Source organism: Anser brachyrhynchus (assembly GCF_964034855.1).
Source record: "Anser brachyrhynchus genome assembly, chromosome: Z".
NCBI lineage: Eukaryota > Metazoa > Chordata > Aves > Anseriformes > Anatidae > Anser > Anser brachyrhynchus.
In genome coordinates this window covers 63807040-63834069 of record NC_137697.1, presented here as the reverse complement: position 1 = coordinate 63834069, position 27030 = coordinate 63807040, and the positions used below count along the sequence as shown (strand labels likewise).

Below are 27030 nucleotides of genomic sequence, written 5' to 3'. Positions count from 1 at the left end.
TCAGCACAAAGGGGCCAGAAGAAAGGAGCCTGGGTTGTTCGGCGCCTGCTGTGCAGTGCATTAATGCTCTTTTAATGAATGTGGCAAAAATATACCAAATCTTGCAAATTGTTGAACACATGGTTAATGAAATGCACAGCCATGGGTAAACACATCCTTTAATTAAAGTTCAAAATGTGTTCCCCAAATGAGTTGAAGAAACACATGTTGGAAGTTGGAATCAGACCTAAAGCACTGAAAAGATTCTCGCTGGTTGAAATGTGGTCTGTAGAAAGCCCACCTGCTACAAAGTAGTATTTTCCTTGTGTTCCATGATGAGAAAAGTGCATTACAGAAGACAGAAATTCTCTCTGAACAAGAGTTTTATTCAATTCATCTACACATGCAACAACAGAGATGTGCAATGGCATATGAGAGTGTTGTGGTTTAACCCGGCTGGCAGCTAAACACCACACAGCCGTTCGCTCACCCTCCCCCCTCCCTCTCTGGGATGGGGGAGAGAAACGGGAAAGTGAAGCCGGTGAGTTGAGATAGAGACAGTTTATTAAGACAGGAATATAATAATAACAATAATAATAATAATAGTGATAACGATAATAGTATTAATAATAATAATGTGTACGAAACAAGTGATGCACAATGCAATTGCTCACCACCCACTGACCGATGCCCAGCCTATCCCCGAGCAGCCGGCCCCCCACCCCGGCCAGCCACCCCTATATATTGTTTAGCATGACGTCAGATGGTATGGAATACCCCTTTGGCCAGTTTGGGTCAGCTGTCCTGGGTCTGTCCCCTCCCAGCTCCTGCTGCACCCCCAGCCTGCTCGCTGGCAGGACAGAGCGAGAAGCCGAAAAGTCCTTGGCCTGGTGTAAACACTGCTCTGCAACAATTAAAACATCAGCATGTTATCAGCGCTCTTCTCGTCCTAATCCAAAACATAGCACCCTACCAGCTACTATGAGGGAAATTAACTCTGTCCTAACTGGAACCAGGACAGATATCCACCCCTTATTCCATACCATTTATGTCATGCTCAGGTTACACTCTTTCCAATACATTCTAATTAATCACTATTTTATCTATGATATATAGCAATCATGGTAGTGATGACATACAGTATTATATAATAATTAACATACTACAATTCAACTCATGGGCTATTCTCACCCAGTATCAAATCCCCTTGAGGTACACACCGGACCTCCCCATTCTTTTGCATTACCCACCACGTGCATCCAGGTCCCCGAGCAAAAGCAATTCCACGAATGGGTTTGCCTTTTCCTGAGGCAGGAGTAGCCCAGACTGTTTTACCCAGCATGTTTCTTACGTGCACTACAGGAACTTTATCCCCTTCTATAGTGCGTAACAGGTTTGATTGGGCAGGTCCAGCTCGGTTGGCAGATCCCCTGGTATTGACTAACCAGGTGGCCTTTGCCAAATGTGTATCCCAATTTTTGAATGTCCCAGCACCCATTGCTTTCAGTGTAGTCTTTAACAGTCCATTGTATCGTTCAACTTTCCCAGAGGCTGGTGCATGATAGGGGATGTGATACACCCACTCAATACCATGTTCTTTGGCCCAAGTGTCTATAAGGTTGTTTCGGAAATGAGTCCCGTTGTCTGACTCAATTCTCTCTGGGGTGCCATGTCGCCATAAGACTTGCTTTTCAAGGCCCAGGATAGTGTTCCGGGCGGTGGCATGGGGCACAGGATATGTTTCCAGCCATCTGGTGGTTGCTTCCACCATTGTAAGTACGTGGCGCTTGCCGTTGCGGGTTTGAGGGATTGTGATGTAATCAATCTGCCAGGCCTCTCCATATTTATATTTCAGCCATCGTCCTCCATACCAAAGAGGTTTTGACCGTTTGGCTTGCTTGATTGCAGCACATGTTTCACAGTCATGAATAACCTGTGCTATAGTGTCCATGGTCAGGTCCACCCCTCGATCACGAGCCCATCTGTAGGTTGCATCTCTACCTTGATGGCCTGAGGTGTCATGGGCCCATCGGGCTATAAATAATTCACCTTTATGTTGCCAGTCCAGGTCCACCTGAGCCACTTCAATCTTAGCAGCCTGATCCACCCGCTGGTTGTTTTGATGTTCTTCAGTAGCCCGATTCTTGGGCACATGAGCACCTACATGGCGTACCTTTACAACCAGGTTCTCTACCCGGGCAGCAATATCTTGCCACAATGCCGCAGCCCAGATGGGCTTGCCCCTGCACTGCCAGTTGTTCTGCTTCCATTGCTGTAACCACCCCCACAGGGCATTTGCTACCATCCATGAATCAGTAGAGAGATAGAGAACTGGCCACTTTTCTCGTTCAGCAATATCTAAAGCCAGCTGAATGGCTTTCACTTCTGCCAACCGACTCGATTCACCTTCTCCCTCAGCAGCTTCTGCAACTCGTCGTGTAGGACTCCATACAGCAGCTTTCCATCTCCGATGCTTTCCCACAATACGACAGGACCCGTCAGTGAACAGGGCATATTTCTTCTCATTTTCCGGTAGCTTGTTGTACAGTGGGGCTTCTTCAGCACGAACCACCTCCTCCTCTGATGATATCCCAAAGTATTCTCTTTTAGCTGGTGGACACTGGTTCGTTCAGGTGGAGGGGAAGATAAATTCTCTTTAAGTTGGTGGACCTCTTCAAATAGTTTCTCCAAAGTATTCTCTTTTAGCTGGTGGACACCGGTTCGTTCAGGTGGAGGGGAAGATAAATTCTCTTTAAGTTGGTGGAACTCTTCAGAGAGTTTCTCCACAGCTGAGACACAGGCCTGTAGGGAAGAGGAGAGATTTCCTTCGTATTGCCGGAGTTGTTTAGCCAGTTGATTCATTGTGGGTTCCTCATCCTCTTTCCAGGTTATTATTGCCAATGAGCTGGCATATGATGATGGTGCACTCTGTACAAACTTCCGCCACATGGGTCGTGTACACCGGACTGCATCTGGATCTGCGGATGTTTGTGCGTCGTCTAGGTCCTTATAAATTACTTCCCGTACGGCCAATTCCCTCAGGTACTGAATTCCCTTCTCCATGGTGGTCCATTTGCCTGGTAGACATACAAGTTCTTCCTTGAAGAGATACCTTTCCTGCACAGCTGACAGGAGACGCCTCCAGAGGCTGCGAGATCATGCTCCATCTCCAATTGCTTTGTCAATGCATGCGTCCCTAGCAAGGGATCCCAGCCGCCTGGCTTCCTTGCCCTCCAATTCCACATAATTGGCTCCCGTGTCCCAGCACCGGAGCAGCCAGGTGACAAGCTGCTCACCTATACAGCGACCAAAATCTTTTCGCACATCTCGTAGCTCACGCTGGTATAGAGTCCGGGTAGTTATTGTTGATTTTTCGACATCCTCATCCTCATCTTCATCCTCCTGCACCTTTGATGGCCCAGCCTCGTCTTCACTATGCCCAGACTTAGCAGAAGACTGTCTGCGTTCTAAACGACCTGAGCCTCTATACCATTTCTTCACCTTGTCTACAGGGGCAACTTGCACTGCTACAGCTCGTTTCTCTGACCCAGACACAGGAGTGGGAGCAGCTGCAGGAGCTGGAGCTGCTGCAGGAGCTGGAGTGGCTGCGGGAGCTGGAGCTGGAGCGGCTGCAGGGGCTGGAGCTGGAGCGGCTGCAGGAGCGGGAGCTAGGTTGCTAGTAGCATCAATTGCAGCTCGATAGGCACAAGCCAGACCCCAGCACGCTACAGTGATTTGTGTCACTTTGGAACTGCCAGAGTCATGACACCTTTTTTTCAAGCATTCTGCCAGCTTTTTAGGATTTTGCAGTTGTTCAGGGGTGAATGTCCAAAACACTGGAGGTGACCACTGCTCTAGAAACCTGCCCATATCCTCCCACACTCCCTGCCACTCGCAACTATCCCGCCTCAAGATAGATCTCCGGATGAGATTCCTAAGTAGTTGTTTAACCCCCAACAAAACCTGAAGCGCATTCAGGAGACCTAACAACAAGAGCAGGCTGGTCTGAGTATCCCAAGGATATTCAACATCTCGGAGAACCACCGTAACTAGCTCGGGGGATAAGAGGGTGGTGGTGAAGGAGAAAGGGAGAGTGAACAGGTAGGGAAACATGTCTTCCCCTGTCCTCTTCACAGATTGGCTCCCTAACGAAAACAGGCAATAGGTGTAATTGCTAATAGTTTCCGAGATATGGGTTCCAAAGTATAGAGTCGACGTCAGTGCTGAGTACAAATACCAGGTTAGAGTCGTGACCAGATATTTCATCATTTCATAAGCCATTGTTACACCGCACAGTACCATAACAATCTTAAACCAGGGCCCGGAAAGGATAAACAGTGCAACAGGGAGCACATACAGAAAGTAACGCACCATAAAACTCAATTTGGAAAACAGGCACAGCAGACTGGAGATTAAGGCAATCAACATCGTGACTAGCAACTATTAAGCAGGTCCAATACTTATACCAATTTTAGTTTAACACACTCTGGTCAAATCTGTCGATATCTCAACCCTTTGTGCCCCACATTGGGCGCCAAAAGGGCTGTTGTGGTTTAACCCGGCTGGCAGCTAAACACCACACAGCCGTTCGCTCACCCTCCCCCCTCCCTCTCTGGGATGGGGGAGAGAAACGGGAAAGTGAAGCCGGTGAGTTGAGATAAAGACAGTTTATTAAGACAGGAATATAATAATAACAATAATAACAATAATAGTGATAATGATAATAGTATTAATAATAATAATGTGTAAGAAACAAGTGATGCACAATGCAATTGCTCACCACCCGCTGACCGATGCCCAGCCTATCCCCGAGCAGCCGGCCCCCCACCCCGGCCAGCCACCCCTATATATTGTTTAGCATGACGTCAGATGGTATGGAATACCCCTTTGGCCAGTTTGGGTCAGCTGTCCTGGGTCTGTCCCCTCCCAGCTCCTGCTGCACCCCCAGCCTGCTCGCTGGCAGGACAGAGCGAGAAGCCGAAAAGTCCTTGGCCTGGTGTAAGCACTGCTCTGCAACAATTAAAACATCAGCATGTTATCAGCGCTCTTCTCATCCTCATCCAAAACATAGCACCCTACCAGCTACTATGAGGAAAAATTAACTCTGTCCTAACTGGAACCAGGACAGAGAGAAATGAAATCAGGAAAAAGTGAATTGCTTAAGGCAGCATGCTTGCATTAAGAACGCTCTCTGTAAATCTGCCAGAATTCAAGCAGTGTGTAAGAAATCACAGACATAGACTTCAGACTTTTTAGAACAGCTTTTTACTCAGAAAGCAATAAAAAATTAAAGAAGTTATGACAGCTAATAATTTATTGTATAATGGTCATTTACAATACATGAATGCGAATAAGAGCCCTAGATGTTATTTTGCAAATTTTTAGTTAAATTTATTTGGTCCAGAGCAGACTGTCAGTTGACAGTTCCACTGGAAGTCAGGGCTCCTTTTTCCTGATAAACCTATGCTAACTCCAACACAGCTGAATGTGTTTTGCTGGTAGATGTTATCAGACTGGTATAGTTGAAAAAAATTAGGCAACCTTTTGGGTGTTCAGACCTGCAAATCTGAAGAAGGGCTTGAGTGTCTTAAAGTTTGGTAATTTCTTTTTATCATACTAAACATTCAATAAAACGTATTATCTTTTAAAGCAACCCATTTGCAGTCATTGTCCTTAGGACCATCATGTTTATGACAAAATATCCTCCTGACAAAGATGCAAGGCAATAAGAAAATTTAATAATGATGTGATGTGTTACTTTATTAAGAGATTAGCTGTTAGTTGTTACATCTTAAAGGTTTACTTGGAAGCTTAACATCAAGAAAAGAGTGTTTTCATGAACAACAGAACTGTAACTCTAACACTGTCAACTGATTCGTAAAATGCAATTCGAAAGCCTGTTTTCTACATCATTTAAATGATTTTTTTTTTGGTTGTTTGTTTGTTTTTTTTAATCAATATGTTCAAGAAGCTTAAAACTCTCCTTTCTTCTCTGGCAATTTACTGCTCTTCCACACCATACCCAGGGCCTGCTTATCACTTTTTTGGTACTAATATTCAATGTCCTTTTTGAAGAGGGATGCACACTATCTGCACAGGTGCAGCACAAGAAAAACCCAGCATCCAACTTACCAGCTAAAAAAATAATGAAGGACGTGTGGGCTCCTCTTGTACCATCTGAAAGCTCATGTGTACGTACACACATGCAGACAAACTGATGCATGCATACAGCAGCAGCAGTCTGCTTTTTCTTGGCAGGACTGGAAGAGATTTTGCTGTGGGGGGCAGCAGCAGCACTGCGTGACTCATGCCTGCAGCACTTGGTAACAGTGCTAAGGCTGCACCAGGGTCAAGGCATGGTTGTTGGGACCCGCTCTATTCACTTGCGCAGCGCAGCTGCTCCTAAATCCTTTGGAAATGAAGTTTTACGCAATTATGATCCACTGCTTGGGAGCTACGTTTCTGTAGGCACAGCACAGTAATGCACTGTGCTTCCTCGAAGAATTGCAGTGACTTCCTATTCCCTCATATTCCAGATATAACATTACAACCTTCTAAATAAGCAAATCAGAGTCAAACTGGCATTAGGTCATTACCTCAATACTGGCCGGGATTATACTTGATCTTTTTAAGCACAGAAGAGAGCTGCTCTGTAGAGGACAAAAAGGCAACGTTACAGCTTTTTCATGCAACATGTATGCCAATATTTATTGTGCATGTTTCAACAGTTTGGGCCATCTGATTTTTGGCATGGTGCTAGTGGTTTTTTGAGGCAAGAAGTGGAAAAGAGATGAGAAAGTTATGAGTTACAGGAAAGATTATTGTGATCAGTCTTGTTTCAGTGAAGCCCTACCTTGTGGGCTCCAGCAAAAATGTAATATATACATTTCCAAAAAGCTAGTTTTGATTATTCACACTCTTACAAGTAAAAAACAATTTTACAGAAAAGAATGAACTTTTCCACCTAGAAGAAATGTCAGAAGAAAAAGACATATTTTAATATTTCTGTACTTCCTCCTCTCACCCCTTTCCATGGATACAAGCTTACAGATGAAACCCTACAACAGGAGCAGTCACAAGCACTTTTTCCAGATGATAGATAAAAACAGGTCCTTTGAACACTGTTCTTCCCAGGGAATGCAAGAGCAAAAGAACTCCCAAACCACTCTACTGTGAATTTGCTTGACACAAGAGCCAGGAAGCATGGAAATGGAAGAAGCCACCTATGCTGCCTGTTCCAGCCTGCTCCAAAACTGCGCATGGAAGTGGCACAGAGGAGTGCAGTCTTCAGGAAGCATGCACGAGAAAGTTCTTAGAGCTATCTAGCATTTCTTTAACAATCTTATTTCACGCAGTCATTTACAGGCCTTTGGTCACTGGGCCAAGCTTGCGCGCTCTGTGCAGGATGTGTAATGACAAGGCAGCATCTGCCTCTGGAAGCTCAGCTGTGCAGCTGGGACAAAATGCACTGGATGGAAGACAAAGGCAGGCTGCTCAGGTCATGTCCCCTGTGCTCCTCTTGTGTTTCTGCCAGCACAGACAGCTCTCCGTTACCCATGCTGTGGAAAGACCTAACGCCAGTTGGGGTGCAGAATAACTGCACTCAGCAGTAATGCCGCAGCTCATCTCAGTGACATCTCAGGGCTCCCTGAAACTCAGAACACAAATGTCACTGACCCCCTTCTTCACCAGTACTCTCTGATGGTACATTCTTAGGGCATCATTTAAATAAAATTCACATCGCCCATAGCTGTATTTTACTTGTGTTTCTCACGGGAGCAGTCCGTGCAGGTAGTTGAGGACTGACTGCACTTGATACTGAAGATGCGATATGGTATACACTTCCTCTCCTAAGAGGGGTGCAGGCAATTTAGAGTGATATACCTTAATGCTAAGCAACAGGTCATGCTAACCTTCAAGTAGCTCTTTTAGTTTTAAAAGTTGAGATAGATTCATCAGTCTCATAAAATTAATTTCTTAATCTCTTTGGGGCACTTGTAGGGCCACAAATGCATGTGTCAGGAAACAAACCATACAGTCTATGCTGCTGTCCTTCATGGGACAGCCCATTTCCTAGCAGATCACCTCCTGCATCAAGGGCACTCAGACCTGCATATTAAATTAAGCCATTTTCAGATATTATGTTCCTACGCCAATCTGAAAATGGCGGTGACCACAGAGCCTGTTGTGAGTTGAACTCCCTTCCTTCAGGAGCATTAGGTCCCATCAGAGGGCTGGGTAGGGTGAAAGCTGGGGTGGTGGCAGCCCCCTTGCTGTAGATTTCCACCCACCACTGCAGGCTTGCCACAGACCCAGGGAAATGGCTGCATGCAGCATGTCACTTCCTGACATGCACCCACCCTTAGCAAAAACACCCGTGTGGTCTATGCCTGGTTACATCTGGTCCAGAAATTAAAATATCTGCAGAGAGAAATGTTTTGCTTCAAAGCTGGATTTGAGTACAGACAAGTCCATCAGCCCCCTCCAAAGGATGCCACTGAGGAGGATTTCAGCAGCGTGTCCTTTCAAAAATCTGTTTCAGCCTTCCTTGCTTTCTGATTCATTTTGCTCAGCAGTTTCCACATATACTGTATAGTACCAGAAATTCCATGCACTTGAGTAATTGTTTTAATAGTACTCAAAGGTCATGGGAGGCCGCTGTGGACTGCCTGTGATACATTCAAGCACAAATGGTTTTCCTCTATGAGTTCTGCTGTTTCCATGCTTTCGTTTCACCACCGCAACCACCCAGCCTTCAGGAAATATGCAGAGAATTGCAACCTTATGACCCCACAATAAATCACTACACTTACAGACACCATTCTGCGTGTGTATAGTTCAGACAATACTTCTGAATTTTATTATTTTTAATCCCTAAAGCGTTTTTTTTTTTCTCCTCTCTTGTGGCTATAGTTTTTCTACTCAAAGATATGCAAATCATCATCCTCATTAGCAACACAAACAGCTTTCAGGCTGATTCAGTTGCAGTTCTTTTTATGAAGAAAACCAAGAGATCTGAAAAAAAGCTTTGAACATACGACTCACTTTTTGCTTCAGTTTTAAGGTCTGACCTCACCAAGTGTTTTATCAGTATAAGACACCCCCAAACATGACCTGCAGCTCCCTCACGAGGGGAGCGGAGGGGCAGGCGCTGAGCTCTGCTCTCTGGGGACAGCGACAGGACCCGAGGGAACGGCATGGAGCTGGGACAGGGGAGGGTCAGGCTGGGTGTTAGGGAAAGGTTCTGCACCCAGAGGGGGGTCGGGCACTGGGACAGGCTCCCCAGGGCAGGGGTCACAGCACAGAGCTGCCAGAGTTCAAGAAGTGGTTGGACTGTGCTCTCAGACACGATCTGATTTTTTTCTTTTTTGGTGGTCCTCTGGGACCCAGGAGTTTGACTCGATGATCCTTGTGAGTCCCCTCCAACTCAAATATTCTACGCTTCTATGAACAGATCACTATTCAAAGCTTTTCAAATAGCAATGCTCCCCATTCCCAAATGCAAACAAAACAGTCAGGCCATATTCATATATTAATTTTTATTTACCCATACAGTATTCACAGGGTCTGCTTCTTGTCTTATTCAAACTAATATTTTTTTCCAAACTAAAACAAGAACTGACATTCCTGAACATGAAAATAAGTTGCGTAAACACAAACATCCAGGAAAAAAACTACTAAAAGCCCTGGGTTTCAGCTAAAAACACAGTTGTATCCCCTTTAATGCATGGTGATTTACTTGCGTATCACACCATTAATCCAACTATGCTTTCCATATATAAAAAGACATAGCTTTAACAAAAAGTCACAAAGCATTTATTCACCCACTGCATGTTAGCTTGTGTTTATTATATCCTATTCAGTCACATTTTAAAAACTATGTACAGCTATGTTTAAACGTGTACTTGTGCCATGTTTTTAATAACACAAAAATAAAGGCATTTTTAAGCTATTCCTGCATATTATGCAGCAAGATATCAGAGGATTGGTTCGTATACCTAACTTCAATGCAAAAGTCAAGTCCACTAAGCCTCTGCAGTGGGAATAATATTGAGCCGAACAGTCCCATGTCACACATTCCAACATTATGAAAGAATAGAGACATGTACACAATGGCCAACCAGTATCTGGTTTATCCCATTGTTACCAATTTTGATAGCACACAGAACAACTCAGTTGGAAAAAAAAAAAAAAACATATTTCAATCTTTAAAGCAAATGCACTTGTTCTGATTAAAGCTAAACAAGTGACATTTAAAATTCAGAAGATTATAGTGGATACTTTAAAATTAAAATCATGTTGTCTTCTGATACTTGCACCCAAAGTGCACAACTTACTTCATTATTGTGTGCAAAGCAGCACAAAAACTAAATATCAGCTGCTGAAACACAAAAATGAAGCATATAGGTATAACCAACAATATTGTACCTATTTCAGTCAGAGATTTGTTTTGTAAGAAGAAAGAACTAGTTTTTTTGCTTTCTGATCTTTGTGAATCTAACTATTTCCGGGAAGCATGCATCACAAAATGGGAATGCAGTATTTAAAGTTCAGTACAAGATAGAAAGACATTACACACAATCCTGAATTTTACATTAAGCTTTTTAATACCTCTGTGACTTTTTTACTTGTTTTTGAGTCACTTTTCTTCATTTTTTAATTCACTTTCTGAAGAAGTTTATTTCAGAATAGAGACTAGGAACATGCTTGCTCATTTTTTTTTTGCAATCATCACAACATTTTAAAATGAAGTCGTCTTACATCAGTTCTTCAGAATGCTCAGTGGTCACCTGTACACGTCACTTCAACTTTTTGCTAGAGATAACACAGGCTACTAATGAGGATTTAGAGTTCTTGCTCTGCTTGCTTAAGCATCTTTTGAATTAGTCAGTAATACGATGACAATTTTTTTCTTTTTACCTTCGTTTAATTTGTGCACTTAAGAATCAGTCAGTTTACTTATTCCTCCAGAGCCACCTGAAGGAGTTGACCAGCTCAATTCAAGCTACTTGCACATACATACATTTACTATCTTCCACATCCAAATAAAACAAGACTTTACAGTACATAAGCTGCTAAATACATGAGCAGTGGAAAGAATGTAACTATCAACTCTACCAAAAAGATAACCTCAAATATTTAAATCATTTCCTGACCACTAGCAAAAAAGAGTGGCAATTAGATGCACAAGGCCATAATGTATTAGTGCACCACACACAGGGAAATAAAATTTACAGCACACGTGCAATGCAGTATCAATATTAAAATTGGCCTCTTAACAGGAAATCAATTTAGTAAAAAGCCTTGTATGTGCCTCAAATGTAATATAACCTTGTCCAGTGCTGGTGCTGTGCTGCCTAAAAAACCAAGCTACCTCCGGTCTTAAATCCAAAAAGCAGCAGCAACATAAATGAGTATAGAGGCTGTACAGCTTTACTGACGAAGTTACAAGACTCCCTATTTTATTGCATGTTTTTAAAATAAACTTGGAGATTTGGATTTCTGAAGACAGAAAATGTATTTCCTGAGTAGTCTCAGTTTATAATCTGTTCAGTAAAGCAAACATTGTAAAAGAAGAAATTCGTTTTATTCCACTATAGAAGAATGTGTGCTTAAGCAAATGCAACTTTAAAAACATTCAACTAGAAAATTTAGCAAGCTTTGAAGGAGGAGACTTACCAGGCTGATGGAAAATGAGCCAGGATATACTGTCAAGCTTGCAACCGATTTCTGAATAAGGAAATGATTTTTTTTTTTAAACAGCAAATCAAAACAGCACACTACAGTTCATCACATTTGCTTGTTTATAAGCAAATACATTCAGCCTGGAAATTATAGTCAAATCAAATTTTCATATGCATTGCTTTTGCATATCTGACACTGGATTGTTTGGTTGTTTTAAAGTCTTATACAGCAAATGGGTAATCTTACTGGTAGAAAAAAAAACCATCAAACTCAGTCTGAATTAAAATCTATAAAAGAGGCTAGTCAATGCAAGATGTTTAATACAGAAATCAGAAAGTATTTAAGTTCCAAAGTGTTTTCCTTTTCATTTTGTAAATTTCAAATCATGTGTCCCTTCCGTAACTTTTTGGATCTCTTTTGTGATTTAAATGGATGAGTGGTAGACAGATTTGAATGTTACACATATTTAGATCATTTGTACCTAACAATTAGAGAACAACTCTACAGATGAATAGCACACAATGACCTGAAGCATTATCACTGCCAGTTATGATCCAACACGGGTTGTTGTGGTTCTTTTATCTGAGAAGAAGCTTTTGAGGAGAAATACCTGCCCAATACTAACAACAAGAAGAATGATTGCTTCCCCTATTGACCAATAGGCTACTCTTGTATTTAAATCCTCTGCTCTGCTGCGGCCTTGAGCTTCTCTCAATCGAAAGTGCGTCTGATAATCAATGACAGACTTCAAAGCTTCATGAATCGAAACACAAGCAGACTCCATCTAGGGAAACAAACAAATACATATCTCTGAACTAAAGACGTTTCTAATATTTTTCTTCTGTTTTGTGCTTTAGTACTTAAAATTAGGATTTGTGCAACTTTACAGACTAAAGATTATCTCACTTCATTGTTAGGCTGAAATACTGTAAAAACAGTAACATTTAAACTTACATTGATCCATTTCTACAAACAGGAATGTGACAGACTCTTAAATACAGAAGCATGTAAAACTAGATCTAATAAAAAGCAATGCATTCTTAGACCCATAAAACAAATATTAAATTCATGTGAGTTCAAAAGTGAACACTAGAAGAACTATCGATGCCCCAATTTCTTCCATCATTAAGATACAGAAGTATTTAATACATACTATGTTTCCCAAGATGTTATTCACTGTACAGTTCTCACTCAGGCTTTACAACATCTCAGAATCTACATTACCAAACTCAGTATGTTCTCTCGGCAAGAGATCCTTCTCGTACTCACGTATGCAAAAAGTAATCAGAGAAAGGACACAATTCTGTCATATTTCAGTGGTCCTGAATTGTCCATAACATAACAATTTCTTCAGAAAGAGTTGCCCAACTTAATTTTTAATATAATCATACTCCCTTTTCCTAAGCTAGAACCACTCAACATCTTCAGTCTTTGTTGCCAGTTTTCCAAGCCCTAGATCATTTTTCACATAAACTTCTTCCATTTCAACTTATCTTCTGTAAGTCAGTACTCCTCACTGTGCTAAGATCACCAAGAAATTAATCAATAGATCTTCAAAATATCTAGGTTCTGATCAGTTAGTCTGTTTTTATGTCTTAAAATCAGTATTTCCTGAAGATCAAACAGCACAACCTATATCGAAAGAACTGTTTAACACCCTAGTAAGGCCACTCACATCTGTGTCTGGCCATCTTTTCAAGTAGGTATCTTTGAAGACAGGTGTCTGAACAAGTCTAAGATATTCTTCTCAATAAAATTCAGAAAGAGGTTTCCCAAATTAAGTTCAGCCACTGATCTCACTGATAAATTGTAGAGCCCTTCAGATCTGCATAAGAGATCTTAAATTCAAACACCAAGTTCCTCTTATTTCAGGCATTTACCTTTTATTGTTCCTGTGAAAGGCTGCCCAAATCTGGTCACGCTACAAGCCTCAAGAAAACTGCAGCAACAACCTTCTTACTAAAGGTACACTGAAAGTTAGCTTTCCCTTCTCCGAATACATTACTTGCATTGCATATGCTACAACACAATGATAACTATTTTATATCTTCTCCCACAGCCACAAGGGCTGCAGAGAGGTTGCATCCAGCAACCACTTCTTGCCTTGTTGATGCTTCCCCTGCTGACTGACGCCAAGGCAGCAAAAAGAAAATCGGATGCATCAAATGAACACAATGAAGACTAACAGAAAACACATGATGAAATACAGCATCAAGAATCAGAAGATAAAACAGAGCAGAAGAAGGACAGGGAGGTAAGAGCTGTACCTCAATTCACAGGAAGTCATGTACTCACTATGCGTCTTAGCTACTGCAGACTTAATGCAAGGTAAATTAAGTAAGATTGGCATTTGGGAAGTGGTATTTATACCTCTGGGTCCAGACTAGGAAAATAGTGAACCCATCCAGCATTCTTTAATGGCTGTTTAAAGAGAGGTTTGGTGATGGATATAGTGCAAGAACATCAGTGGGAATTCATGGAGCAAGAGTTCCAAGGAAAGTCTGGATGGGTTTAGTTTGGGCAAAGGTGGTGTAGAACTGTAAAATGCTGAAGAAAAAGGGAATACTGGGAGAGTAAATTAATAAATCTCAAGTAAAAATAATACTTCGACACTTCTGACTGTTATATAAATTACAATTATCTAGCAGTCAGCTAAATATGGCTACTTCTATTTATTTGTTGATTGTGCTGGTGTTTTTTTCTTCCAAATTTTTAAAAATAAGAGTTATGTGACAGATAAGCTTAAGTCTTTCCTCCATGAAAGACTATCAGTTTAAGTATGAAAATAATTCTCAAAGCTTCTCAAAAGTTTGGAAATTTTGAAAACCCTAATCCCCTGATATTCTAGTTTGTGACGCATGCTTTGTAGGACATAGAACCATAATATTCAAAGTAAATTCCCTTAAAAAAAAAAAAGGATAGTGCCCTAGAGTTAAAGTTACCCTAATTTTCTCTTAAGCACTTGGAATTTCATTTTCAGCTCTACTCTATGTTGAATAAAACATATCTTCTGAAAAAAGATTATTTTTAATAACTCTTTTTTTTAACAGCTTCAATCCAGTGATGTTCAAAGGTTACGTAGACATCTAATGCAGCTGAAAAAAAACCAAAACCATTCTTTCAAGCTAACAGTCGTTGTCAAACACAACAGCATTTTACCTGGGTAAGTGCAGTCACTCTATTCTCGCTAGGAAACAATGGTGGATCTTCTCCAACCTGGAAATCAAAGTACACAGTTTTGTGTGTGAAAGTAGAGAATTCATTGCTGAAGCAGAATTTGTACGTTCCATTTCTGGATGCAGTAAACGTGAAGCTATCATATTGCTTTTTCATCTCTTTGTACAACACAATGCCATCAGGATCTTCCAACCGACAGTCAACATCGTAGTGGCCTCCAGTGATCACCTCAAAACAAAAAACAAGAAATTGTCTTTTTAACAAAACAGACACTTACTGCAAATTTTTTTGCTTTAACAAGTATCATTTAAAATATAAGCCGTTAATTTGAAAAACATTCAAAGCCAGTTCGCAAAAATCTTTCTGTTATGAAAGGCACATGGAAAATTGAAAATATTTCCAATTCTGGATATATAACATCAACTACATTTTCAAGCAGCGTGACAGAAATTTAAGTTACTTTGTTAGAGTTAATTGTACTACAGCAAAGGCTACAGCAGATAAAACTTGACAGAGCAGCAAAGGTGGTACTGTAACAAATCAGCCATTTACTATATACACACAATCCCTCTGTAGAATCAATCCTGCAAGTTGAGATTGTTAAAATGAGATAAGGCAGCTCCTTTCCGTATGGCCAAAAGAGCATAACTACCGTATGAGGTCAAGCTGCTTTACACGGTAGGAATGACATATGACCAGTAAAACAGGTATTACAGCCTGGCTACTCCTTCTATGAGCTTGTCAACAAAGCAACGCTATGGAGGGATCTGCTGCATCGGTCTCATGCAGTCAGCAGCAGCACTTTCCAACATCACAACATTCAGCTGATGCCTACAAGCATCTCCAAACTTCATGACTGACTCACTTTTTTTCCCCACTTTTTTCTGACAAGATATCCTATCTCTATGCTGAGACCTATTGGTAATTTAGGTGCTTATAATTTGCTTTTCTCAGGATGCTCGGACTAGTAGTTTTAAGCTTAATACTCACTCCAAACCTTTTCCTTTTAAGATAAAGCATTCTGAAAGAGCACAAGACTTGTATCTTAAGGTATATCCCTTTTGTATTTGTACAGAAGCCTTCTACAAAAAGAGAAATTTTATTTTCATTGATATACTTGAGCACCTATTATGTACCTATTTGAGTATCTGCACTTCAGATATGTGCACTTCAGATACTATTGTTTAAAGCCACATCATTTTTTCCTATGCATCAAGTTATTAAAACCTCAGTGTTAGTCATAAAGCTGAAATAACAAAGAGAACCAAAAATTAGCTGCTCCACAGACAGAAAGTTTTAAAAACCTTCAGCTGGCAAGCTTTGATTTTCCACAAATGTGATGACAAAATCAAGAAAACTTTGGATGTCTGTGGATGTCTCTCTGTGGATGTCTGTATCTAATGGAGATTTTCACATGGAAATGACTATCTGGTTAGAATAAAAAAAATAATATCTGTAGCAAAATGATGATTCATCTTTAAAGCGTGCTTTCATATTTGACTGGGGCACGATCATTACCAATTACATAAGAGTAACTCAGATCTATCACACACCCTGTGAAGGGACAGTTTACATATTCGTAGTAAAGATCTATGAGAGCATTGAAGTTCTCTGAGGATTCCCTCCCACAGAGCCTGAGCCACCTCTCTGCTCTTCCTGTGCCAAAGGACACGCAGGCAGCGCTTCAGCCTACCAGCAGCTGGGCAACTCTTGATTTCCCTTCCAATGATACTCTTCCTCTTCTGATCTGCGTTAAGACCAACAGCAAAATAGACAATAGCAGGCTTATCTGCTCAGCGATATCCATCTCACAGCATAGGGAGAGTGCTGAGCAGAAAAGACTTTATGAAAACGTAAAGAGCAGCAGGCAAAGAAACCCTAGACATAAGAAATGGAGAAGTGGGGGAAAAAAAGATATCCAGGAGAGATGTAGAACACATAGAATAGAGTCAACAGACCAACGTCTGGCAGCGCCCAGCTAAGAGGCACCAGGGCTGCTGGCTCCCCGCACCTCACGGCTGCACGCCCGCACCCAGCCCGCCAGAAGCTCGCCAAGGCCGTGCGGGACGGGTGCGCTCCCCCACTACCTGGAACTCGAGCGTGCACTTGGTGCCCTGCGCGATCTCCTCGTAGAAACACTGCTTGGCGTTGTCGGGCAGCTCGAACGTGATCTCCGAGGCCCGCGCGGCGCAGGCCCGCAGCGCCAGCAGCAGCAGCAGCGGCAGGAGCGGCGGCGGCAGCAGCGCCAACCGCCGCCCCCGCGGCCCCACGGCCACGCAGCCCCGCGGCGGCATAGCGACGGGCACGGAGCGGGCGGGCACGGAGCCGGGCGCGGAGCCGGAGCCGGGCGCGGAGGCCGGAGGCGTCGTGGCGGACTAGCCCGCAAGGGGAAGAGGGAGGCCGCCCCGGAAGAGCTGCCGTTACCGAGCACCGCCCTCCGGGAGCGCTTCCGAGTCAGGCCCCCCCCCCCCCCCCCCCCCCCCCGGCCCGACGCCCGGGCCGCGCGCGGGGAACGGCCGCCGCGCCGCCATGTTGTGTGTGGGGGGGGGCGTCGTGTTGGGGTGCGGAGCGGAGGGATCCGAGGGGACGCCCCCGCCCAGCACACCCCGTGTCTGCGTTTTCAGACCCGGCAGGTCGGCAGACCAGAACGAAACAAAGCCAGGTGCTGGCTCTGAAAGATTGGCGGGGATGGATTGCAATGGCGGGACGGGCTTTAGGGCGTAGTCACCCCTTCGTTATCAGGCATTATCTGCCACAGTTAGCCCCGAGATCACTGCTGGCTATGTTAAAACTGATATAAACAGGAAATATATGCATAATGGAACATGCTGAATGGTAGCAATTGCTAAATCGTTTCTATCTGTGCAAAGGCAGTGTAAAACGGAGCAAGTTTGGGCTTCCTTTGCAAAGTGCAGTCACTAAGATTGGGCAAGAGATGTGATCAGAAACTGTGAACTTGAGGAAAAAGGGCGTTTTGACTTTCAGAACTCACACTCTCTAACCTCGGAATGGTTATAAAATGGTTATATTAATTTGGAACCACAGTCATTTTTTTCCCCAGACCTGTTAATATGCTAGGCAGTCCCAGGGAGCGTAAAACTTTGAGCCGTGCTCTCCAGCATTTGCATTCTGCACTTTCGTAGGTTCTATATTCTGTAATCAGAATTCTAACAATCTCCTCAACAGCATACAGACACAAAATCCACAGACCCAGATCAAACAGCCTCCCATCTGGTTGTATGATTGTCAGACATGCATTCTTTTCTATTAACTGGTTCTCGGCATTTTAAGATAGATGACTACCCAACGCTGAACTGTCTCAAGTTTCCAGACTGAGACAGCTTTGTAGAAATAAGAGAAAAATTTCATTACAATTGGCCTAGCATGGAATTTATTCTTAAAAAGTTTGGTAGAATATACTTGTAGACTTCAAAACTAGTACACCATCATTTGAACACTCCTTCATCTACGTGATATTCTCCAGAAATACCAAACTTTTAGTCCTGGTAGTTATAGCTAATCAGTCATATTAGCTAATCAAAGTGGCTGATCAGTCACTTGGAGTCTGCTGATGACATCTCTTCTCAGCTCTATAGTGTTGGTCAGTTACTGACGTGCGGAAATCAGACTCTATAACCTCGGAATGGTTATAAAGCAGGTCTGTTTATTTGGCGCTGCACACACACGCCAGGCGCAAGGGGGATAGCTCCACCTAACTTGCGCACCAACGGTTGCTGGCAGCGTGCTTCTGTCAGTGGGACAAACCCACCTTCATTTCATTTCCACCGTAAGTCTCTCGCAGAGTCATCAGGTCTCCGAAGAATCAGTCAGGTAGGTTCCCGTCTCTACTCTCTATTCGTATCGGTACTGGAGTCCTTGGGCGGTCGTCCGGCGCTCTCTGGTGGTCTTTGATGAAGGGCAGAAGTCTTCCTCGCTGCTAATTTTGGCCTTTCCTGTCTTTGACAGACTTCAGCACTCAAGCCAGTTCTTGCTGGTTCCGTTATCTATGCATACAGTCTTTTACTCCCTTATCTTTGGGTCGTTAACCTACAATTGTGCCACCTCAGACCTAGGAATCACCATCTTTTGTCTTGTTCCCTGTCTCACTACAGAGCTCACTCTAACATCCCTGCTGGAAGGAGAACGCTTTCTTACCTGAGAGGACTACTGTGCGTGGCTGTCCTGTGTCTCCATTGATCAGACTCACAGGAAAGTGAACCAAATGAGGATGAAACAGCTTTACCTCTGGACGTATCATAGTATGTATTGAAATGGGACCTGTAAGAACAAAGTGCATTCTCGAGTGAGTCCTTTCCCATTAATTTCCTTAGTCACTGGGAAACTCTTACAGAAAATTCAGGCAAACAATTTCCCTGCATGGAAACCTCATTTCATCTGTAAAACGAAGCATTTATCCCGGGATATTCGGTTTTTCCACATGGTACAAGCCTTCCTGCTCTCACTGCCCTCGGTTTTTCTTTTCTTCCTAAAGTTCATTTCTCTGGCAAAGCAATGCAATCCTTGAATTAAGACACCTGTGAAAAACTTAAGAAACTTCCTGGTCAATACCTTTCTTCAGACAGCGTCAATGATATCACAACAACCCAGACTTATTTAACTTTTTCTTTAAAATATCTACCACAGATTCTGTGTCATTTTGATGCAGACCAATCCCCAGCTTGTTCATCTAAATCGAATTTGTTGCATATTAAACAGATTTTTTTATTATTTTTATTACAGCAGAAGAAAAAACGCTCACTCTAAATCTTGCTGGCTTTCCATCGCATCAGATTGACCGAGACACCCTGATTCCTTGTCTTTATTTGTTTTCTGCAGAATTCTCCTGTCTCTTTTGGTTCAAGTTCAACTGGTAAAAAGCTTTTCACTGGTTAGTACACTTAGCTGGTATACATTTTTGTGCTTAAGATAACTGTTTTCATATTTTTCAATAGAATGTTGCCGTGATCTGTTTTGTAAGGTCTAGAAAACAGACCCCACTCCAAAAAAAAAAAAAAAAGAATAAAAAAGAAAAAGATGCTTAGTCTTTTAAAATAAAATACTTATTCATTTGGCTGGATGGAGGAAGTTATATTCTATCCATGTAGACTGTACTCATTAAAAGTTTATGTAAAATTCTGCTGACAAATGGCAGAATCCAGCTTGACTGCTCTAGGAGAAACCCAGTTTATTTGGCTGCAGCTCTTCTTAGAACACTAAAGGCTGCATCTCTGTTAGATGCTGGGATGGAGCAAGAATGTAGTTTTGCGATAAAACTCCAGTAATCACATTTACTCCATCCAGTTGTAGTTTCAGAGAGGATTAGTGGTACTTGAATGAATGTTCTCTCTAAAGAAACAGAAATTAAAGATCTGTTTCAGGTGCGAGATCGATGTATTGCAACCCCTAAAGGGGATATATAAAAACCCAAACTAATCACGGATAGGTTTGAGTGAAATTTTGCAGGCATTTTTGTCCAATGGCTCCAGCTGAATCTAGTCCAAAGCTCCTAGATGCTGGAACCACATGATGAATATGTAAGGCCTTTAGCCTTAGCTGCTTTGATCTACTGATCTTCTCCAATTGGACTATATTACTTGTTACTATACCTCCAAGGGAACAGAACACAGTTTGCATAAATTCACAACCTAGAAGGAGCTCCGGCAGAAACACAGGTCTTCCTTGCTACCATCCTCATAGAAGGTGCAGCAGCCACAGGGCCACTTCATTCATTCACTCACAGAGCACCAATAACAAATACCTATTGGAGTGAAGCCAGGATTGCTCTGATAGCATTCTTCATGATCCAGCACAATGGACTGCTCTCGCAAGATCAGGTTCATTTCTTCTGAACCAGTCCATATTTTGGAGGCTCCCGTTTCCTTAAAAATCTCCAAATTCTAACAAAATACGTGATTCGTGCTTCTGTCAAGTACACACGGATTTCTTCTGTTTTATCATGGACAGCGAGCTTAGGGAGACTGAAATCTATACCTCAGTAATGGTCTTTACAGCCACAAGGGAAGATGGAGCTCAGAGACACTCAGCCGAGGAAACAGTTTTATCACATGTGCAAGAATCAGTTTTGTTGTTTCTGAGTTAGCTTACTGTCTTTGTGAAGACCTCATTTCTTCAGCTTCTCCTACGTTAGACGAATTACTGAGTGGGAAAGCAATTAGTACTTAATGCTGTAATACATTAACCATTCCAAATCCAACAATTGTGATTTTCTCAGACATTGAGAAATAACGTAAAGAAAAGCAATGTAGTATGAACCGTAGTTTGCATTGCTATGGTTATTGTTACTATTACCATTATTATTGTTACCATATGTAAAAAGATAAAATAAAAAAAATGATATACATATACTGTCAAGATTTTTTTATTTTTAAACTTGCTAAAATGTACTTCAGGTGTAATGCAGTGTTGATTTTCTGTTATTCTATTTGAATGACGGTTTTCCCGCCCTCAAAAATGAAAACTGTTATCGTGGAACATGTGGTCAGGAAGTGTGACCGAGAAGGCCAAGAGCATCCTGGCTTGTATCAGAAACAGAGTGGCCAGCAGGACTAGGGAAGTGGTTGTCCCTCTGTGCTCGGCTCTAGCGAGGGCCGCACCTCGAGTACTGTGTTCATCGACGACATCGAGGTGCTGGAGCGTGTCCAGAGAAGGGCTCCGAAGCTTGTTAAGGGTTTAGAGAACACGTCTTGTGAGGAGCGGCTGAGGGAGCTGGGGTTGTTTAGCCTGCAGAAAAGGAGGTTCAGGGGAGACTTTATTGTGCTCTGCAGTAACCTTAAAGGAGGCTCCAGAGAGGTGGGGATCGTTCCCTTCTCCCAAGCCCCAGGTGGTAAGACAAGAGCAAAAAACCTTAAGTTGCGCCAGGGGAGGTTTAGGGTGGTTATTAGGAACAATTTCTTCACTGAAAGGGTTGCTCTGGTAGGTTTACATGGCAAGGGTTTGGTAGCAGGGGGCCACAGCGGTGGCTTCTGTGAGAAGAATCTAGAAGCTGCCCCATGTTAGGTAAGGGCCCCGCTGCTGACCAGAGCCGAGCCAATAAGGTATGTTGTTTGCACCTCTGTGAGAGCATATTTAAGAAAGGGGAAAAAAAAGTAACAAAAAAGACTGCTTCACAGCAGCTGGGAGAGAGGAGTGAGAAACAGCCTTGCAGGCGCCAGGGTCAGTGAAGAAGGGGGGGAGAGGTGCTCTGGGTGCCAGAGCAGAAGTCCCCTGCGGCTTGTGGTGAGGCCCCTGGTGGAGCAGGCTGTCCCCCTGCAGCCCATGGGTCCCACATGGAGCAGATCTCCACACTGCAACCCGTGGACGAGCCCCCGGTGGAGCAGGTGGATGTGGCCTGGAGGAGGCTGCGGCCCATGGAGAGCCCCCGCAGGAGCAGGCCCCGGGCCGGAGCTGCAGCCCGTGGAGAGGAGCCCACGCAGGAGCAGGGGGTCTGGGGGGAGCTGCCGCCCGTGGGGGACCCGTGCTGGAGCAGTTTGCTCCTGGGGGATGGACCCCGTGGTACGGAGCCATGTGGGAGCAGTTCTTGAAGAGCTGCTGCCTGTGGGCAGCCCCCGCAGGATCAGTTTGGAAAGGATGGCATCCCGTGGGAGGGACAAAGCACTGGAAAATTTTTCAGAAGAAACAAGGTGTTTAACAAGGAAGTATGTAGTTTCCTTTTAAGGCTTCCTGGGTAACTGTGGTTATTTCATATTCCCAACTCGGAGGAAGAGAATCGTTGATTTCACCTTCTTTTTTCTTACAGGGAAATAAAAGGTCAACAGTTCTGAAAGTAAGAGGAATGTATCAGAATCAAGCTCTTTTTGTCTGGATCCCCTTCTTAAGGAAAAGATTTATCACACGCCTTCCACAGATGTATGGTAGTAGAGACTAATTTTTGAACTAATCTAATTAAAGTCAATTGGGGGATAGTGGTACTTCTCTAATTGTTTCTGAGACATACGCACTAGCAACAGAGAGTGTTCGGTTGTCATTGCAAGGGGCCTACGGTAACGGCTTCCGAAACAGAACTGAATCATGTCACAGTGGCGCTTTGGAACAGCTGCCTCACTCGTGGCCACACAGCCCGTCCCAGCGCACGTCGCCCTCCCGCTACGCCATGGAGCCCCCCCGCCGCCTCAGCAGCCCCGCAGCGGATGCCCCATGGCAGAGCCGCGGCAGCCGACCCGCCCCCGAAGAGCACGGGCCCGCAGCCCTCTGCCCGCACCGCATCGGCGGGGGAGCGGCGCCGCCAACGCCAACAGCCGCCACCGCCACGGGGGCTTCCGGTGTGAGCGTGAAGTTGTGGGAAGAGGGGTTTCCTACTCCTAATGTGACCCGGTGGACACCAACTTTCCTAGTAAATTGCTGATGTTGCTGAGGAGGCAGCAGTATCAAAGCCCTCGCTGATGAAGATACATCAAGTCTGGGGAGGCTTTGGCATTTCTCTGCAATGCTGCTCCCTGATTGTGACCCGACTCAGATTCTGAATGAGGCAAAGCAAGCTAGAGGAAAACTGTATGTCCTGGTAATTTTTTTTTTATTTCTTCCTTCTTCACTTGTAAGAAAATCTAAATCTTTAAACCATTTGTTTGAAAACACGGTTTTATGGAAATGATTATGCGTGTGCTCCTTAACCTTGTCTGGAACCTGTTTAACCTCGCTACAGTTATAGGAGACCTATGCTCAAATTTATGCTTACCATGATAAAGCGGTATTCTTTTGGTATTCTTTCCTTTGATGATCGCAGGTGAGGTTGAAAAGAGTTTTCAGTATGATTCTTCTTTTCCTTTGCAGTATCCAAAACTCCATATTATAGCTGATCCTCATCTCTGATCTTAAGAGCTTCACAGGCCAAAAGAGAATTGAGATGAGGAAGGCAATAGAGAATGCTGATGAATATTTCCAATTACCACCCGTAAGTTTTGTGAAAGGAGCAGGTGCATTTCTGTAGTGGTAGAAAGTTTAGTTGGAAACACTTCATAAGTCCGTCAAATACAATTCATTTTTCTCAGTTAGAGCGATCACGTTGTGTAGACTACTGATAAGGTATTTGTCTGTAGGCAGCTGCCAACCTGTACAGCTAATCAAATTAAGCTATGAAACAAACAAACAAACAAACAAACAAAAAACGTAAACATGCAGTTTATTGAGTCCAACTGTCTCATTTCAAATCTCATGGGTTTAAACAAGTTTTGGGTGACTCCAGGGCTGGGTTCCCAGGGAGACTTTCTTTCATTCCTGGCAGATCAGCCATAAGGACAATACAAGGCCCTGGTTAAAGACAATCTTTAGGCTGCTTCTAGATCAACAGTTTATTTGCTTATTCCACGACCTCATCTCCACTTGCTTAGAAGTTGTGAAAATTGCAAGTACGCTTAGTGGTTTTCATTCACACTGTGTAAAATTGTAAGAATTTTCACTGGCTATAAAAACAGAAATGACAAACAGACCCTCTGGGTCTTCAGAACGCTCATAAGGTCACCCAGACTGGCTAAGTAGAGATGCTCAAGTATAGATTGAATATAGATGCAGTATAGATGGTGGTAGAGATGCTCTGGCATAGACGTGACACACTTTGACAGCATCTTTTCTTTGACAGCAACTTATGTCTTGGCTCTTCGCATCAAGGCAGAGCAGTTTCTTTGCCTCCGGAACCTGCAGACTGACCTCTCGTGTGTATCTGTGGTGGACTGAGGGTAACGTTTGTAACACACACTGATGCTGTATTGACTGTAACTTTCAGAAAAGAGAGCAAGAAGCTAACCTGCATAGCAGTTTCTTAGGTTTCCGTATGTATATATCTATATATGCGTATACATTTAATTATTTATTTACTTATTTAAAGATATCTTTTGTTCTCTAAAATGAATCCTCTGACTGTTACTAATGTATGGGACATACCTTGACACTATAATGGTGTATAAATACTTTTCATCTCATCCTTGCTATTGTTACTGTATTTAAAAAATAATTGTGAATATAATTACCTGCTCTTATTCTTTTTAAAAAAAATATATATACATACGTATTCTATTATAAAATCCTATAAAATGGAGTGAACTCAAAAGGAAAGAGAAACCAATTTTAATTTCTAAATTAGACATCTAATCCTGATAGATTCACTCCCCTCCAAATATAGCTCAACAAATGAAACAGTAAAAATTCACATAATATTTCTTTTATAACAAGATTTCATTGCACAATAGTTCTTTGCCTAACCCTGCAATAACCCCATAGGCATTGCAATTGCTTACTTGTTCTTCTCCTTAACTTGTTTTTAGTGTTTACTTTTCTAACCTATCCTTAATGTTCCAACATTGGATTTATTTACCTCCTTAGATATCAAGAGAATAAGGCATTTGCTTCATAGGACAGTACTTTGATGCTTTCCAGGGCTAATGGCCAAAGTTCTCAAAGCACTTTTCATCAGTGATTTATCTATTTCTCAATCTTTCCGTCTTCATTTAGAACTCTTAACTTAATTTAGGTATTAGGTGAAAAGGAAGCCCCAAACCAGCTGAAGCCATATCAGACACAGTAAGGACGTGCGTCTGTTAGGAAGTAATTCAGAGCGATCCCATGGTGTACTTTAGGCAGATTTACTCTGGTCCTCTGGACTAAGCATCCCCAAGGGCTATTTCAAAGCTCTCTGAATGATCTGTCATTATCTCTTACACTGTAGTCTCCATTAGGAAAGGGTAAATATTCATTGCCCATGTGGAAAGGAACTACTCATTTAGTTGTTTCTACCCAAAATCTCTTTATTGTGTTCTATTTACAGAAACCACTTGGCTAGCCAAACTAAATCATTGAAAATGGAAGCAGTGGAACTACTTCAAAACCGTGCTTCTGCTTCTAAGCAAAACTGCACTGTAGGTGGGGACACAGCAAGAGGATGTGTCCAAGGCAGGGTGGAATTGAAAACCACCTGTCCGAGCCACAGAAAGAAGTCAGCGATTCTCAGTTTGAGACTGTTGCTTGACTAGTAAGACAGCAGCTGGAACGCTTATGATTACTGCTGAAGGATTCCCATGAATCAGCCAGTGATACAAGCTATGAGAACAACTGAAGCGATTTGAAGTTACGCTTCTCCCTGTTCTGCATTCAAATTTGTGAAAGAAAGGAGAAGAGAGGAGAACAAGACAGGAGAGAAGGAGAAGAGAGGAGAGAAGAGGAGAAGATGGGAGGGAAGGGGAGGGAAGGAGAGTGAATGAAGAGAAGGGGAGGGAAGGGGAGGGGAGGGAAGGGAAGGGAAGGGAAGGGAAGGGAAGGGAAGGGAAGGGAAGGGAAGGGAAGGGAAGGGAAGGGAAGGGAAGGGAAGGGAAGGGAAGGGAAGGGAGAGGAGGGGAGGGCAGGGCAGGGGAGGGGTGGGGTGGGGTGGGGTGGGGTGGGGTGGGTAGGGTACTGAAGGGACATGTAGGGTAGTGTAGGGTAGGGGAGCATAGGGGAGTATAGGGGAGGGGAGAGGAGTGTAGGGGAGGGGTGTGTAGGGGAGTGTAGGGGAGGAGAGTGTAGGGGAGTGTAGCGGAGGGGACTGTAGAGCAGTGTAGGGGATTGTATGGGAGGGAAGCGTAGGGGTGTACAGGGGAGCGTAGGGGAGAGGAGTGTAGGGGAGTGTACGGGAGTGTAGGGGAGGGGAGTGTAGGGGAGCATAGGGGAGGGGATCATAGGGCAGGGGAGTGGAGGGGAGGGGAGTGGAGGGGAGGGAGGGAATGGGAGGGGATGGGAGTGCTACCATAAATAAAATGGTCAAATAAATGACATTTTGGATCTGGAGCCAACTAGTTTTGTTGCCATTCATTCCACAACCTGATTTATCGCTGCAGTCTTTGTATTGCACAGTGCCATTGATGGTTTGGCATGCACAGAGGTGGCTGAGTATTTTCAGAAATAACTTTCCTTAATAACTGAATCAAGACTTTTGCTGTAATGCAAAAGATCGGGTGATTGATTAACATATGATTTCAGATTCTTGATGGGTCCCGTCGCAATCCTAAGTCCATGGGACTTTGGGAAAACGCCTGGGACACTCAGCCTTCCCTCTGCTAGACAAACAATACCACCTTTTCTCGCAAGATTTACATTTCAACAAGACCCAAGCTGAGTGCCAATTTTTCTCATGTCCTTTGTCAGAAAGCCCCCACACAAAACAAGTCATCGCTCCTACCTATCCGTCAATAGGAGGCTTTAAAAAGG

General features: G+C 43.2%; 2 protein-coding genes and 1 long non-coding RNA gene across 4 annotated transcripts in view; 1 reads left to right on the top strand and 2 right to left on the bottom strand.

Moving 5' to 3' along the window:
- Positions 1-2358: 2358 nt before the first annotated feature.
- Positions 2359-27030, bottom strand: part of LOC308186047 (uncharacterized protein) — a gene marked incomplete at its 3' end in the record, with an annotated part of 60886 nt that continues 36214 nt past the window's right edge. Inside the window, exon 2 of the mRNA XM_080574917.1 lies at positions 2359-3091. Coding sequence (XP_080431043.1) covers positions 2359-3091 — 733 coding nt within the window. The remainder of the gene's footprint in view (positions 3092-27030) is intronic.
- TMED7 (transmembrane p24 trafficking protein 7) lies at positions 9504-17258 on the bottom strand. Its single transcript, XM_080574925.1, has 3 exons — positions 16929-17258; positions 14824-15069; positions 9504-12448 (listed from the first exon to the last, which is right to left on the bottom strand). Exons 1-3 carry the CDS (start codon positions 17133-17135, stop codon positions 12212-12214), a joined length of 690 nt encoding a protein of 229 aa, XP_080431051.1. The 5' UTR covers positions 17136-17258; the 3' UTR covers positions 9504-12211.
- Positions 17312-25630, top strand: LOC308186059. Of its 2 annotated transcripts, none has more exons than XR_013943881.1 (6): positions 17312-17503; positions 18954-19144; positions 19582-23349; positions 23629-23749; positions 24434-24506; positions 25616-25630. It is a non-coding gene; the product is annotated as an uncharacterized lncRNA (long non-coding RNA). The 2 variants fall into 2 exon arrangements; XR_013943882.1 differs by having other exon boundaries at positions 24434-24530.